We start from the raw sequence: 17,420 nt of genomic DNA, 5'->3' as shown, positions 1-17,420 counted from the left end.
CCACCACCGCCGCCACTGTCCGCCCGCCGCCACTATCCGCCACCGCCAGCACTGTCCGCCACCGCCACCACTGTCCACCACAGCCACCACTGTCCGCCACCGCCACCACTGTCCGCCACCGCCACCACTGTCCACCACCGCCACCACTGTCCACCACCGCCGCCACTGTCCGCCACCGCCGCCACTGTCCACCACCGCCACCACTGTCCGCCACCGCCACCACTGTCCGCCACCGCCACCACTGTCCGCCCGCCGCCGCCACTGTCCGCCCGCCGCCACTGTCCGCATGCTGCCACTGTCCACCACCGCCGCCACTGTCCGCCACAGCCGCCACTGTCCGCCCGCCGCCACTGTCCGCCACAGCCGCCACTGTCCGCCCGCCGCCACTATCCGCCACCGCCGCCACTGTCCGCCCCCCGCCACTGTCCGCCACCGCCGCCACTGTCCGCCACCGCCACCACTGTCCGCCACCGCCACCACTGTCCGCCACCGCCACCACTGTCCGCCACCGCAACTACTGTCCGCCCGCCGCCACCACTGTCCGCCCGCCGCCACTGTCCGCATGCCGCCACTGTCCGCATGCCACCACTGTCCGCCACCACCGCCACTGTCCGCCACAGCCGCCACTGTCCGCATGCCGCCACTGTCCGCATGCCGCCACTGTCCACCACCGCCGCCACTGTCCGCATGCCGCCACTGTCCGCATGCCGCCACTGTCCACCACCGCCGCCACTGTCCACCACCGCCGCCACTGTCCGCCACAGCTGCCACTGTCCGCCACCGCCACCACTGTCCGCCACCGCCACCACTGTCCGCCACCGCCACCACTGTCCGCCACCGCCACCACTGTCCGCCACCGCCACCACTGTCCGCCCGCCGCCGCCACTGTCCGCCCGCCGCCACTGTCCGCATGCCGCCACTGTCTGCATGCCGCCACTGTCCGCCACCGCCGCCACTGTCCGCCACAGCCGCCACTGTCCGCATGCCGCCACTGTCCGCATGCCGCCACTGTCCACCACTGCCGCCACTGTCCGCCACAGCCGCCACTGTCCGCCCGCCGCCACTATCCGCCACCACTGTCCGCCCGCCGCCACTGTCCACCACCGCCGCCACTGTCCGCCCACGCCACTGTCCACCACCGCCGCCACTGTCCGCCCGCCGCCACTGTCCACCACCACCACAGCCGCCACTGTCCCACCACCACCAGCCGCCACCCACCACCGCCACCACCCACCACCAGCCGCCACCACCCACCACCGCCACCACCAGCCGCCACCCACCACCACCAGGCACCATCAGCTGCCACCGCCACCAGCCGCCACCGCCCGCCACCAGCCGCCATCACCGCCACCCACCACCACCAGCCGCCATCACCGCCACCACCAGCCGCCATCAGCTGCCACTGCCACCCGCCGTCACCACTAGCCGCCACCACCGCCACCAGCTGCCACCGCCCGCCACCAGCCGCCACCACCGCCACCACCTGCCACCAGCCACCACCACCGCCCGCTATCAGCCGTCACCGCCCGTTGCCACAGTCGCCACCGCAAGCCGCCACCGCCAGCCGTCACCAGCACCCACCACCGCCGATCGCCACCACCCATCACAGCCGCCGCCGCCCGCCACCGCCCACCACTACCGCCCGCCACTACCGCCCGCCACCGCCGCCACTGTCCGCCACCGCCGCGTCTGTCCGCCCGCCACCACTGTCCGCCACCGCCACCACTGTCCGCCACCGCCACCACTGTCCGCCACCACCACCACTGTCCGCCACCGCCACCACTGTCTGCCACCGCCACCACTGTCCGCCCGCCGCCACCACTGTCCGCCCGCCGCCACTGTCCGCCACAGCCGCCACTGTCCGCCACAGCCGCCACTGTCCGCCCGCCGCCACTCTCCGCCACCGCCACCACTGTCCACCACCGTCACCACTGTCCGGCCGCCGCCGCCACTGTCCGCCCGCCGCCACTGTCCGCATGCCACCACTGTCCACCACCGCCGCCACTGTCCGCCACAGCCGCCACTGTCCGCCCGCCGCCACTGTCCGCCACCGCCGCCAATGTCCGCCACAGCCGCCATTGTCCGCCCGCCGCCACTATCCGCCACCGCCGCCACTATCCGCCACCGCCGCCACTGTCCGCCCGCCGCCACTGTCCGCCACCGCCGCCACTGTCCGCCACCGCCGTCACTGTTCGCCACCGCCACCACTATCCGCCACCGCCGCCACTGTCCGCCCGCCGCCACTGTCCGCCACCGCCGCCACTGTCCGCCACCGCCACCACTGTCCGCCACCGCCACCACTGTCCGCCACCACCACCACTGTCCGCCACCGCAACCACTGTCCGCCCGCCGCCGCCACTGTCCGCCCGCCGCCACTGTCCGCATGCCGCCACTGTCCGCATGCCGCCACTGTCCGCCACCACCGCCACTGTCCGCCACAGCCGCCACTGTCCGCATGCCGCCACTGTCCGCATGCCGCCACTGTCCACCACCGCCGCCACTGTCCGCATGCCGCCACTGTCCGCATGCCGCCACTGTCCGCATGCCGCCACTGTCCACCACCGCCGCCACTGTCCGCCACAGCCGACACTGTCCGCCCGCCGCCACTATCCGCCACCGCCACCACTGTCCGCCGGCCGCCACTGTCCACCACCGCCGCCACTGTCCGCCCACGCCACTGTCCACCACCGCCGCCACTGTCCGCCCGCCGCCACTATCCGCCACCGCCAGCACTGTCCGCCACCGCCACCACTGTCCACCACCGCCACCACTGTCCGCCACCGCCGCCACTGTCCACCACCGCCGCCACTGTCCGCCACCGCCGCCACTGTCCACCACCGCCACCACTGTCCGCCACCGCCACCACTGTCCGCCACCGCCACCACTGTCCGCCCGCCGCCGCCACTGTCCGCCCGCCGCCACTGTCCGCATGCTGCCACTGTCCACCACCGTCGCCACTGTCCGCCACAGCCGCCATTGTCCGCCCGCCGCCACTGTCCGCCACCGCCGCCAATGTCCGCCACAGCCGCCACTGTCCGCCCGCCGCCACTATCCGCCGCCACTATCCGCCACCGCCGCCACTGTCCGCCCGCCGCCACTGTCCGCCACCGCCGCGACTGTCCGCCACCGCCGCCACTGTTCGCCACCGCCACCACTATCCGCCACCGCCGCCACTGTCCGCCCGCCGCCACTGTCCGCCACCGCCGCCACTGTCCGCCACCGCCACCACTGTCCGCCACCGCCACCACTGTCCGCCACCGCAACCACTGTCCGCCCGCCGCCGCCACTGTCCGCCCGCCGCCACTGTCCGCATGCAGCCACTGTCCGCATGCCACCACTGTCCGCCACCACCGCCACTGTCCGCCACAGCCGCCACTGTCCGCATGCCGCCACTGTCCGCATGCCGCCACTGTCCACCACCGCCGCCACTGTCCGCATGCCGCCACTGTCCTCATGCCGCTACTGTCCACCACCGCCGCCACTGTCCACCACCGCCGCCACTGTCCGCCACAGCTGCCACTGTCCGCCACCGCCACCACTGTCCGCCACCGCCACCACTGTCCGCCACCGCCACCACTGTCCGCCACCGCCACCACTGTCCGCCACCGCCACCACTGTCCGCCCGCCGCCGCCACTGTCCGCCCGCCGCCACTGTCCGCATGCCGCCACTGTCCGCATGCCGCCACTGTCCGCCACCGCCGCCACTGTCCGCCACAGCCGCCACTGTCCGCATGCCGCCACTGTCCGCATGCCGCCACTGTCCACCACTGCCGCCACTGTCCGCCACAGCCGCCACTGTCCGCCCGCCGCCACTATCCGCCACCGCCACCACTGTCCGCCCGCCGCCACTGTCCACCACCGCCGCCACTGTCCGCCCACGCCACTGTCCAGCACCGCCGCCACTGTCCGCCCGCCGCCACTGTCCACCACCACCACAGCCGCCACTGTCCGCCCGCCGCCACTATCCGCCACCACCGCCACTATCCGCCCGCCACCACTGTCCGCCCGCCGCCACTATCCGCCACCGCCGCCACTGTCCGCCACCGCCGCCACTGTCCGCCCGCCACCACTGTCCGCCCGCGCCACTGTCCACCGCCGCCACAGCCGCCACTGTCCGCCCGCCGCCACTGTCCACCACCGCCGCCACTGTCCGCCCGCCGCCACTGTTCACCACCGCCACCACCGCCGCCACAGCCGCCACTGTCCGCCCGCCGCCACTATCCGCCACCGCCGCCACTGTCAACCACCGCCGCCACAGCCGCCACTGTCCGCCCGCCACTACTGTCCGCCCGCCGCCACTGTCCGCCCGCCGCTACTATCCGCCACCGCCGCCACTGTCCGCCACAGCCGCCACTGTCCACCGTACAGCCTCCCTTCTCTCCGTTAGTAAATAATTATAATTGTTAGTAAATAATAAAAGAAATATAAATTATTAAATTTTTTTTACCCTTAAATTGGTTTTAATATTTAAATTGAAAATAATAATATAATATAAAATAAAATTTAATAAAAATAATATAATATAAAATAATATAATTTAATTTCAAGAAATTTAACTTTAAACACAAAGAGGTGAAAAGGGTTCAGATTATAGGCTCAAACCTTTCACAAGAGATTCATATTGGTATATGAATGGATTATGAATGACTCGTGTTAGGATTGTAAAGTTGCCACAACATCTCAAATTAGTGTTAGATACGTAGGTTTTGGTTATAAGTTTTGGAAACCTATTTAAGTCCACACACTAATCCGTATCTGATACGATAAAACAAACGTTTCCAATCCTTTCAAATACTTTCCAGATATGTTGTGGCAACCTAAAATTGTTTGCTGGGACCTTACCTCAGCTGTTTCTTATCAGCTATGTTAGTAAGAGGAAGACTCTGGTTAAAGATCACATATAATTGTACACAAATATGTGATAATGTTTGTATATTTGGGCAGCAGGCGTTACTTTAAGCATATTTGGTTAAATATGACCGCAATGCTGGCGTTGTTAATCTTAAAGTGCTAGTTTTTTTATGCTTCTAACTTATTTTCTCTTCGTCAGTGCCAAGGAGAGCAATCTTAAGGAATTAATAAACAAGGAGCAATTTCGGATTAAATACACATGTGTAAGGGGATGAATTGAAGCCTTAGGTAATCTCCTTCGACGCCACTGTTCCCGCCTGCAACAGTGGCGTCAGAGGTGTATGGGGGCAATGAAACGTAGGGTAAGGAATAGGGAAATAAGGTAAGAGTAAGGGAAATGGGGCAATCATATATTGGGTAAGGCGTTGCATAGGACTAGTACTCTCTGTGGGCGGTGAGAATCCGGTAGAGATGTGGTAGTTACCCCGTGATGTAGGTGAGTTCTGCATCTAAGTGTTGCCAGGGAAGCGAAGTAGTTATTCAATATATTTATAAGTGATTTTTTCTCTCATTTTAGTATAGCTGCCAGGATTTGTAGTCGTCTTAGGTCAGTGGTCGACTCCAGGATTTTTGTATTGTCAACTAGCAAGTTCCTAGGGAGTGTTGTGTTATGTTCACTATGAATTGAACCCGAAGTAAGTAAGTAATTATCAAAAGAAGGCACCAGACATCCCGAGAAAGTCGCAACACCTGTCCCTCATGGATCACGTACCCGGCAGCCGGGACAAGGCTCCCGCCCCTGACCGGGGGGAACCGCAGGGGACGCAGGCACGGCATCGTCCCCGCCACCGGGCACAGGAGCCGAGGACCCCTGGCGCACATCCCTTCTCAGCACCATGACAAGATCCTGATCATCAGGGAAAACTTCGCACTGCGGGGATCCAATAGCAATAGACACAGGAGGTGGGGGCACAGGAAGCAACTCGGAGCCCCTCACAGCCCCGTCACCGACGGCGGGGGACGCCGGAGCACCATACTTCTCCACCTCCTCCCAAGGCTCACCACGATGGGGAGACACACTCTGAACCCGCTTCGATCATATCGAGACAGGCCGCCGGTCGTTCGAGTTATCACTCCCATCTTCCTGCACCACAACAGAACTCTCCGGCAGGTGTGCTTGTAAAGAACGACCCCCGAGAACCACAGCTTTAACAACCGGGGCCACCGGACCACACACTGCAGGAGACAGCCCCTCGCGGACAGCCAGAGCGACAGGAGACACCGTATCCTGGAACATAGTAGGCAGATGCGGCTGAGAGGGGGCGGGGTGAGGCAGCTGGGGCAGGGATGGTCGTGGCGGGGCCACACTAACCTCCACGTCAACACCTACATCTGCACCAAAACGAGCCGCAGGATCCGACACCGGGGCAGCAGACAGTAGGGAATCAACACACAAATCCCAGCACCCATTGACGGGTCCGAGGTCGACAACGGGGGAGAATCCTCCTCCCAGAAGAGGTTAATAGGGGTGACCCCGGTGGACCTCACACCCTGCAGCCTGGTGGCCCTGTAGGTCACACTTGAAACACATCTGGAGCTGGCCCATATGAAACAAACAAAGAGGGAAGCGCAACAGCATGATGGAGGACAGTATATGATCCCTAAGGCGCATGGTGAGAGTGTGGGTCCACACGGGACCCGATTCTACCTCCCGGTGGGGACGGCGTTCATCCGCACATGAAGAACCCACCAAAAACGGGCAAAGTACCGACGTAGAAGGTCCTCAAGGAACTCGAAGGGTGCCCCATGCACTGCCACATACATCGTCATAGGACAGCGACCAGAGAAAGTCACTGATCCACCATTATCAAGAAGAGGGAAAGTGCCCCCATCATAGCACGTGACGAGATCACGGTAAACCACTGAGGAGCCAAACTTCACAATCGCACGTCCCCCAGCAAGCAGCTACACACCACACACAGCCTCCAAAGAAACACGTAACATGTCCAAAATCACCACTTCTACTGCTTGGTAGGAAGTATTACTGGAAAATTCCAGGCCTGACGACAGGTGGCACAGGCTTCCCCATACTGCAGGCCGACACGGCCACTTTCAAGTCACGCCAGCAGCCACACCAAGGCCCGCACATCATGCCGGGTTGTCAACAAACCCCACACCGGCCAAGTAACAACTGGATAGGCAAAGAGAAGCGTCCTGCTCGCCACACCACCCAGCGCCGGACTGACGTGCTGTCAAACTGATCTAAAACGTTGTCGTTCTGGATTAAGTGATACTGTATGTCGTGTCTATGTTCACACTACGTACTGATATTCGTCATCCCAATGTTATCCCTGTGTCAACATTTCTTAATATTCTTTTGGTACTTGATAACTGAATTATTTAATTATCTATATTTATTGTGTTTAAGTTGATGTACAGTAATATTAACAGCTATTATTTATCTATTGCTCAGTCATTTCATTAACTGGTTAGTATGAACGTGTCAGTCTATTATTCTTGCTGGCGGAGTTAATAGTTTAGGGTTATAATAGTTTTGGGTTAAAAACTGTAAATAATGACGTAAACGAATTTTTTTGTTATACACGTGTGTGATCACATTTACACACACAGGTGACACGTCCAACAGTCTAGTCGTGTCCATCTCCCAGTAGCAACAGTCTTGTCATGTCCATCTCCCAATAGCATCAGTCTTGTCGTGTCCATCTCCCAGTAGCAACAGTCTTGTCGTGTCCATCCCCCAGTAGCAACAGTCTTGTCGTGTCCATCCACCAGTAGCAACAATAGGCGGTGTTGAACGCCCAGAAGATGGAAATCAATGAACTATAAAATGTGTTGCACAGCAAGCCAAATCGACAATATTTAGTGAATAATAAAACATGAACATAAATTTGTTCTAACACATTTTTACAATTATAATTACCAACCTTGAGGGAGTAAGGAAGGTTCGGCTTCATGTAAGCGTCTTCGTAGATAGTTTTGAAGGTCACGGCGTTTCGGGTGATGGAGACTGAGGCGTCCTTTTTAATTTCCACTCCAGTACCTTCCTCAGTGACGATGGCCGAGGCCTTGAGACTGTACACGTCGCAGTCAATGATCCTCAGCTCCGATGCCTGCACCTCCACCTCCTTACACCCGGAGATCTGCAGTGAGAACCTTTCTTGTATATTGTGTCGGTGTCTGGAGGAATACACCACTTATCACAGTATACCCCATTAATTTACGTAACCCTTTAGTTTACATAACCCATTAGTTTATGTAACCCATTAGTTTATGTAACCCATTAGTTTATGTAACCCATTAGCTTATGTAACACATTAGTTTACGTAACTTTTTAGTTTATGTAACCTATTAGTTTATGTAACCCATTACTTTACATAACCAATTAGTTTATATAACTCATTAGTTTACGTAACCCATTAGTTTATGTAACCAATTAGTTTATGAAACGCATTAGTATATGTAACCCATTAGTTTATGTAACCCATTAGTTTATGTAACCCATTAGTTTATGTAACCCATTAGTTTATGTAACCCATTAGTTTATGTAACCCATTAGCTTATATAACCCATTAGTTTACGTAACCCATTAGTTTATGTAACCCTTTAGGTTATGAAACCCATTAGTTTATGTAACCCATTACTTTACAAAACCAATTAGTTTATATAGCCCATTAGTTTACGTAACCCATTAGTTTATGTAACCTATTAGTTTATGTAACCCATTAGTTTATGTAACCCATTAGATTATATAAACCCATAAGTTTATGTAACCCATTAGTTTATGTGAACCCATTAGTTTCTGTAACCCATTAGTTTATGTAACCTATTAGTTGATGTAAACCCATTAGTTTATGTAACCTATTAGTTTACATAAACCCATTAGTTTATGTGAACCCATTAGTTAATGTAACCCATAAAATTTATGTAAACCCATTAGTTTATGTAACCCCATTAGTTTATATCAACCCATTAGTTTATGTAACCCTATTAGTTTATATCAACCCATTAGTTCATGTGAACCCATTAGTTTCTGTAACCCATTAGTTTACATAACCCCATTAGTTTACATGAACCATTAGTTTATGTAAAACATACGTTTACATAAACCAATTAGTTTATATGAACTATTAGTTTATGTAACCCATTAGTTTACATAAACCCATTAGTATACATAACCCATTAGTATATGTAACCCATTAGTTTATGGAAACCATTAATTTATGTAACCCATTAGTTTACATAGCCCATTAGTATATGTAACCCAATAGCTTATGTAACCCATTAGTTTACATAGCCCATTAGTCTATGTAAGCCATTAGTTTATATAAACCCAATAGTTTATATAAACCATTAATTTATGTAACCCATTAGTTTACTTAACCCATTAGTTTATGTAACACATTAGTTTATGTAAAATCTTCAGCATTTGCACAGGATTAACAATACTTGTGTGGAAATCACAGTAACTCTGCGGTACTCACAGTAGCACTGAGGTACTCACAGTAACACTGAGGTACTCACAGTAACACTGAGGTACTCAAAGTAACACTGAGGTACTCACAGTAACACTGCGGTACTCACAGTAACACAGAGGTACTCACAGTAACACTGAGGTACTCACAGTAACACTGAGGTACTCACAGTAACACTGAGGTACTCACAGTAACACTGTGGTACTCACAGTAACACTGAGGTACTCACAGTAACACTGCGGTACTCACAGTAACAATGAGGTACTCACAGTAACACTGAGGTACTCACAGTAACACTGAGGTACTCACAGTAACACTGAGGTGCTCACAGTAACACTGAGGTACTCACAGTAACACTGAGGTATTCACCGTAACACTGAGGTACTCACCATAACACTGAGGTACTCACAGTAACACTGAGGTACTCACAGTAACACTGAGGTACTCACAGTAACACTGTGGTACTCACCGTAACACTGAGTTACTCACCGTAACACTGAGGTACTCACAGTAACACTGAGGTACTCACAATAACACTGAGGTACTCACAGTAACACTGAGGTACTCACAGTAACACTGAGGTACTCACAGTAACACTGAGGTACTCAAAGTAACACTGAGATACTCACAGTAACACTGCGGTACTCACAGTAACACAGAGGTACTCACAGTAACACTGAGGTACTCACAGTAACACTGAGCTACTCACAGTAACACTGAGCTACTCACAGTAACACTGTGGTACTCACACTAACACTGAGGTACTCACAGTAACACTGCGGTACTCACAGTAACACTGAGGTACTCACAGTAACACTGAGGTACTCACAGTAACACTGAGGAACTCACAGTAACACTGTGGTACTCACAGTAACACTGAGGTACTCACAGTAACACTGCGGTACTCACAGTAACACTGAGGTACTCACAGTAACACTGAGGTACTCACAGTAACACTGAGGTACTCACAGTAACACTGAGGTACTCACAGTAACACTGCGGTACTCACAGTAACACAGAGGTACTCGCAGTAACACTGAGGTACTCACAGTAACACTGAGGTACTCACAGTAACACTGAGGTACTCACAGTAACACTGTGGTACTCACAGTAACACTGAGGTACTCACAGTAACACTGCGGTACTTACAGTAACACTGCGGTACTCACAGTAACACTGAGGTACTCACAGTAACACTGAGGTACTCACAGTAACACTGAGGTACTCACAGTAACACTGAGGTACTCACCGTAACACTGAGGTACTCACGGTAACACTGAGGTACCACAGTAACACTGAGGTACTTACGGTAACACTGAGGTACTCACAGTAACACTGAGGTACTCACAGTAACACTGAGGTACTCACAGTAACACTGAGGTACTCACCGTAACGTTGTTGGTGACGTCCAACTTGCACTTCCTTCTCTGGGTGTTGTCCAGAGTCAGTGACAGGTTGCCCTTAACCGGTTGTCCGAAGGTGTAGCTGTAAACAACCATGACAGGTTAGACACGCACCAGGAGGCTCTCACGGACACGTGCACAACAGTAAACAGACACGCACCAGGAGGCTCTCACGGACACGTGCACAACAGTAAACAGCCACGCACTAGGAGGCTCTCACGGACACGTGCACAACAGTAAACAGACACGCACCAGGAGGCTCTCACGGACACGTGCACAACAGTAAACAGACACGCACCAGGAGGCTCTCACGGACACGTGCACAACAGTAAACAGACACCCACCAGGAGGCTCTCACGGACACGTGCACAACAGTAAACAGACACGCACTAGGAGGCTCTCACGGACACGTGCACAACAGTAAACAGACACGCACCAGGAGGCTCTCACGGACACGTGCACAACAGTAAACAGACACGCACCAGGAGGCTCTCACGGACACGTGCACAACAGTAAACAGCCACGCACCAGGAGGCTCTCACGGACACGCACACGACAGTAAACAGACACGCACCAGGAGGCTTTTACGGACACGTGCACAACAGTAAACAGACACGCACCAGGAAGGTCTCACGGACACGTGCACAACAGTAAACAGACACGCACCAGGAGGCTCTCACGGACACGTGCATAACAGTAAACAGCCACGCACCAGGAGGCTCTCACGGACACGTGCCCAACAGTAAACAGACACGCACCAGGAGGCTCTCACGGACACGTGCCCAACAGTAAACAGACACGCACCAGGAGGCTCTCACGGACACGTGCACAACAGTAAACAGTCACGCACAAAGAAGGTCTCACGGACACGTGCACAACAGTAAACAGACACGCACCAGGAGGCTCTCACGGACACGTGCACAACAGTAAAGAGACACGCACCACGAGGCTCTCACGGACACGTGCACAACAGTAAACAGCCACGCACCAGGAGGCTCTCACGGACACGTGCCCAACAGTAAACAGACACGCACCAGGAGGCTCTCACGGACACGTACACAACAGTAAACGGAAATCAGTGACCACCATTAGTGCACTATACATATTTCTACCATTTATATATTCCCTGCAGTATATACCCTGCAATATATACCCAGTAATATATAACCTGTAATATATTCCCTACATATATATACCCTGCAATATATACCCCTGCAATATATACCCTGTAATATATACCCTGCAATATATATATATATATATCCTGCAATATATACCCTGCAATATATACTCCTGCAATATATACCCTGCAATATATACCCTGCAATATATACCCCTGCAATATATACCCTGCAATATATACCCCTGCAATATATACCCTGCAATATATACCCTGCAATATATATATATACCCTGCAATATATACCCTGCAATATATACCCCTGCAATATATACCCTGCAATATATACCCCTGCAATATATACCCCTGCAATGTATATCCTACAATATATACCCCTGCAATATATACCCCTGCAATATATACCCTGCAATATATACCCTGCAATATATACCCTGCAATATTCCCCTGTAATATTCCCTGCAATATATACCCTGCAATATATCCTGCAATATATATACCCTGCAATATATACCTTGCAATATATACCCTGCAATATATACCTTGCAATATATGCCCTGCAATATATACCCTGCAATATATCCTGCAATATATATACCCTGCATAATATACCGTGCAATATATACCCTGCAATATATCCTGCAATATATACCCTGCAATATATACCTTGCAATATATACCTTGCAATATATACCCTGCAATATATACCCTGCAATATATACCCTGCAATATATACCCTGCAATATATACCCTGCAATATATATCCTGCAGTCGGTGATGTGCTCTACCCCCCGTGGCCCTAGAGTAGGTAGAGCCCTATACCCCCGTGACCCTAGAGTAGGTAGAGCCCTATACTTCCGTGACCCTAGAGTAGGTAGAGTCCTATACACCCGTGACCCTAGAGTAGGTAGAGCCCTATACCCCCGTGACCCTAGAGTAGGTAGAGCCCTATACACCCGTGACCCTAGAGTAGGTAGAGCCCTATACCCCCGTGACCCTAGAGTAGGTAGAGCCCTATACCCCCGTGGCCCTAGAGTAGGTAGAGCCCCATACACCCGTGACCCTAGAGTAGGTAGAGCCCTATACCCCCGTGACCCTAGAGTAGGTAGAGCCCTATACCCCCGTGGCCCTAGACAATTATAAGTTATTATATACAATCAATTTCAGGGATTTTAAACCGAATTTGAGTAAAGTGTGTGTGAAGGAAGGGGAGATGAGGAAGAGGAGATAAGGAAGAAGGGATGAGGAAGAACAGATGATCAAAAGGAGATGAGGAAGAAGAGATGAGGAAGAGGAGACGTGTGAAGGAAGAGATGTGGAAGGGGAGATAAGGAAGAGGGGATGAGGAAGAAGAGATGAGGACTGAGCTACAAACTTCTGGAGAATAACTCACATCTGAGGCGAGTTACCTGCAGCTCTCATATGAATGTTTTAATGATTAGCACAATATAAAATAGTCAGGAAATACGTGCCCCACTTTAATAATATTTTTGTGGTTTTACTTAAACAGTTCAGTGTTCAGTGAATTACGTTAATGTTCCAGCAGTTACACAACTACTGGGCTCTGAAACTCTTCACATTAACCTTCAGATAACATTGACTACTTTCGGAAACCTTTGATCCCAAAATGTAACATAAACTATATGGAGTTGTTTATCAAGTGTGAGAGTAGTGGGTGGGTGGTGTTGGCCCGGGGGGGGGGGGCTCACTTGGCGCACACGGTGAAGGTGAAGGCTTCGTCAGTGCCCAGGATGTAGGCGGGAGGCTTGAGCACCACCTCGTAGCGAGGCAGCACGAACTCCTCCACCTTGAAGGTCACACTCTGCTGTTGGCCCCGGGGCGTCTTCACGAACAGCGTGTACAATCCCTGACAAAAATGGTCGTATTAGCTACATCAAATATTTTGACACATTAAACATATTTTTTTATCATTATTCAAGAATCAGCAATAAATAATTCCTAGTGATGAGGAGCAAGTTATTAAGTATCATCAGTCAACAGCAAGATATTTTTGTTGTTTGTTAGTGACCAAAATGTGACATAATAACTCAAAACCACGATAAGTTGGTACTGAATTTACCCGAGGTCCAAAGTTTCTAGTGGTCTTGATGAGGCCAGGAAGTAGGCGGCTTGTCAAAGGTTCCTGAATTATTCCCAGATTCTTTTCAACTGAATTAATGTCTCCGCATTTACGACTTCGACAAGTAGATGATATCATGGACTTTTTATCTAAGATGAAAATCATCTCGTGTTTTGTGTCCTCCAGAGAACACTGTTAGGTCTCATGATGATGCACTTTGTGAGTTATATTACACATTTTAATAATGTGGTCTGGATTATTATACTACAAATTGTTTAGTATTCTAAAAGTTCCACTGAGATCCGGCCAGTCATGTCCGGTGTGTAGTGTTGTTAGTCCTACTCTGGCCCTCAACCGTTCCTGGAACGACTTGTTCAGTTGAACAACCACTTTCTTGTCCTTCAAATTAACGTTTCGTGTGACTATTCACAAGGTCTTGTTGACATTTTTACCGCAGCGTCTACTTGTTGAGCAACTGTCAGTGACTGGTGGATCATAAGGCCTAGGTGCTTCTCTTCATCAATCTCCACCATGTTCGTCTTGTTGATATGGTAGTTATAGTGTATATTGATATGCTCTGCAAGCACCGTCTTAAATTTGTAATATTAAATCGCCTTGCAAGGAATTAACCTTTTTTTTGCTTCCCACTTTATCACAGATTCTAATGTCATCTTTAAATTTGGTTTCTAATGTTCTCTTCTATATCGTGTTATATATTACAAGAAGAGTTGGTCCCAGGATGGAACCTTGCGGTGCTACACTTGGCATTCTAAACTATATTTATATCCACCTGAGACAACCTCTTGCCTTCCTTGTATTTTTTTTTATCCAATCAAATGTTTTACCATATATCCTACGTGGAGAGAGTCTTTCATGTGGTCAATTATCTAAAGCTTTAGAGAAGTCCACGTATACTATATCTGCTGTTCTGCACTTGGGCCTCAGCTAACATCTTAGTTTACTCGTGTTTCTTCAGGAAAGACGCAAGTTACCCTTCAAGAGCCGCAGTTACTTGGTTCATCCTCCAAGTGAATGGTATGTTTATGTCCCCAGAAGTGTGGATGACAATATTATTCCTGCAGGTCTCTGTCCAGGGTAAACACAGTCACCACAACAACAGGTTGTTCAGCCAGCAGCAGAAGGAAGCCCTCTCCCGCCCCCAGGACGATAGACCAGAGCCCCCAGGACGGTGTACCAGAGCCCCCAGGGCGGTGTACCAGAGCCCCCAGGACGGTGTACCAGAGCCCCCAGGACGGTGCACCAGAGCCCCCAGGACGGTGTACCAGAGCCCCCAGGACGGTGTACCAGAGCCCCCAGGACGGTGTACCAGAGCCCCCAGGGCGGTGTACCAGAGCCCCCAGGACGGTGTACCAGAGCCCCCAGGACGGTGTACCAGAACCCCCAGGACGGTGTACCAAAGCCCCCAGGACGGTGTACCAGAGCCCCCAGGACGGTGTACCAGAGCCCCCAGGACGGTGTACCAGAGCCCCCAGGACGGTGTACCAGAGCCCCCAGGACAGTGTACCAGAGCCCCCAGGACGGTGTAAAAGAGCCCCCAAGACGGTGTACCAGAGCCCCCAGGACGGTGTACCAGAGCCCCCAGGGCGGTGGACCAGAGCCCCCAGGGCGGTGTACCAGAGACCCCAGGACGGTGTACCAGAGCCCCCAGGACGGTGTACCAGAGACCCCAGGACGGTGTACCAGAGCCCCCAGGGCGGTGGACCAGAGCCCCCAGGGCGGTGTACCAGAGACCCCAGGACGGTGTACCAGAGCCCCCAGGACGGTGTACCAGAGCCCCCAGGACGGTGTACCAGAGTCCCCAAGACGGTGTACCAGAGTCCCCAGGACGGTGTACCAGAGCCCCTCACCAGAGCCCCCAGGACGGTGTACCAGAGCCCCCAGGACGGTGTACCAGAGCCCCCAGGACGGTGCACCAGAGCCCCCAGGACGGTGTGCCAGAGCCCCCAGGGCGGTGTACCAGAGCCCCCAGGACGGTGTACCAGAGCCCCCAGGACGGTGCACCAGAGCCCCCAGGACGGTGTACCAGAGCCCCCAGGACGGTGTACCAGAACCCCCAGGACGGTGTACCAGAGCCCCCAGGACGGTGTACCAGAGCCCCCAGGACGGTGTACCAGAGCCCCCAGGACGGTGTACCAGAGCCCCGAGGACGGTGTACCAGAGCCCCCAGGACAGTGTACCAGAGCCCCCAGGACGGTGTAAAAGAGCCCCCAAGACGGTGTACCAGAGCCCCCAGGACGGTGTACCAGAGCCCCCAGGGCGGTGGACCAGAGCCCCCAGGGCGGTGTACCAGAGACCCCAGGACGGTGTACCAGAGCCCCCAGGACGGTGTACCAGAGACCCCAGGACGGTGTACCAGAGCCCCCAGGGCGGTGGACCAGAGCCCCCAGGGCGGTGTACCAGAGACCCCAGGACGGTGTACCAGAGCCCCCAGGACGGTGTACCAGAGCCCCCAGGACGGTGTACCAGAGTCCCCAAGACGGTGTACCAGAGTCCCCAGGACGGTGTACCAGAGCCCCTCACCAGAGCCCCCAGGACGGTGTACCAGAGCCCCCAGGACGGTGTACCAGAGCCCCCAGGACGGTGCACCAGAGCCCCCCGGACGGTGTACCAGAGCCCCCAGGGCGGTGTACCAGAGCCCCCAGGACGGTGCACCAGAGCCCCCAGGACGGTGTACTAGAGCCCCCAGGACGGTGTACCAGAGCCCCCAGGACGGTGTACCAGAGCCCCCAGGACGGTGTACCAGAGTCCCCAGGACGGTGCACCAGAGCCCCCAGGACGGTGTACCAGAGCCCCCAGGACAGTGTACCAAAGCCCCCAGGACGGTGTACCAGAGCCCCCAGGACGGTGTACCAGAGCCCCCAGGACGGTGTACCAGAGCCCCCAGGACGGTGTACCAGAGCCCCCAGGACGGTGTACCAGAGCCCCCAGGACGGTGTACCAGAGCCCCCAGGACGGTGTACCAGAGCCCCCAGGACGGTGTACCAGAGCCCCCAGGACAGTGTACCAGAGCCCCCAGGACGGTGTAAAAGAGCCCCCAAGACGGTGTACCAGAGCCCCCAGGACGGTGTACCAGAGCCCCCAGGGCGGTGGACCAGAGCCCCCAGGGCGGTGTACCAGAGACCCCAGGACGGTGTACCAGAGCCCCCAGGACGGTGTACCAGAGACCCCAGGACGGTGTACCAGAGCCCCCAGGGCGGTGGACCAGAGCCCCCAGGGCGGTGTACCAGAGACCCCAGGACGGTGTACCAGAGCCCCCAGGACGGTGTACCAGAGCCCCCAGGACGGTGTACCAGAGTCCCCAAGACGGTGTACCAGAGTCCCCAGGACGGTGTACCAGAGCCCCTCACCAGAGCCCCCAGGACGGTGTACCAGAGCCCCCAGGACGGTGTACCAGAGCCCCCAGGACGGTGCACCAGAGCCCCCAGGACGGTGTA

The 17,420-nt window shown here is 54.4% G+C and overlaps 2 protein-coding genes across 2 annotated transcripts in view; one reads left to right on the top strand and one right to left on the bottom strand.

Annotated features, from left to right (window-relative positions):
- LOC138357549 (pregnancy zone protein-like) overlaps nt 1–17,420 on the top strand; it is a 657,491-nt gene that overhangs the window by 479,503 nt on the left and 160,568 nt on the right. The gene's annotated exons all lie outside the window — the stretch shown is intronic.
- LOC138357612 (murinoglobulin-1-like) overlaps nt 1–17,420 on the bottom strand; it is a 32,187-nt gene that overhangs the window by 13,121 nt on the left and 1,646 nt on the right. Inside the window, exons 2-4 of the mRNA XM_069314605.1 lie at nt 13,595–13,752; nt 10,733–10,829; nt 7,797–8,012 (exon numbers count right to left, since the gene is read on the bottom strand). Of these exons, the coding sequence (XP_069170706.1) occupies nt 7,797–8,012; nt 10,733–10,829; nt 13,595–13,752 (471 nt within the window). The remainder of the gene's footprint in view (nt 1–7,796; nt 8,013–10,732; nt 10,830–13,594; nt 13,753–17,420) is intronic.

Source organism: Procambarus clarkii, chromosome 79, assembly GCF_040958095.1.
Source record: "Procambarus clarkii isolate CNS0578487 chromosome 79, FALCON_Pclarkii_2.0, whole genome shotgun sequence".
NCBI classification, from domain to species: domain Eukaryota; kingdom Metazoa; phylum Arthropoda; class Malacostraca; order Decapoda; family Cambaridae; genus Procambarus; species Procambarus clarkii.
Note: the sequence above shows the minus strand (reverse complement) of the source record. Positions and strands in the feature narration are given on the sequence as shown.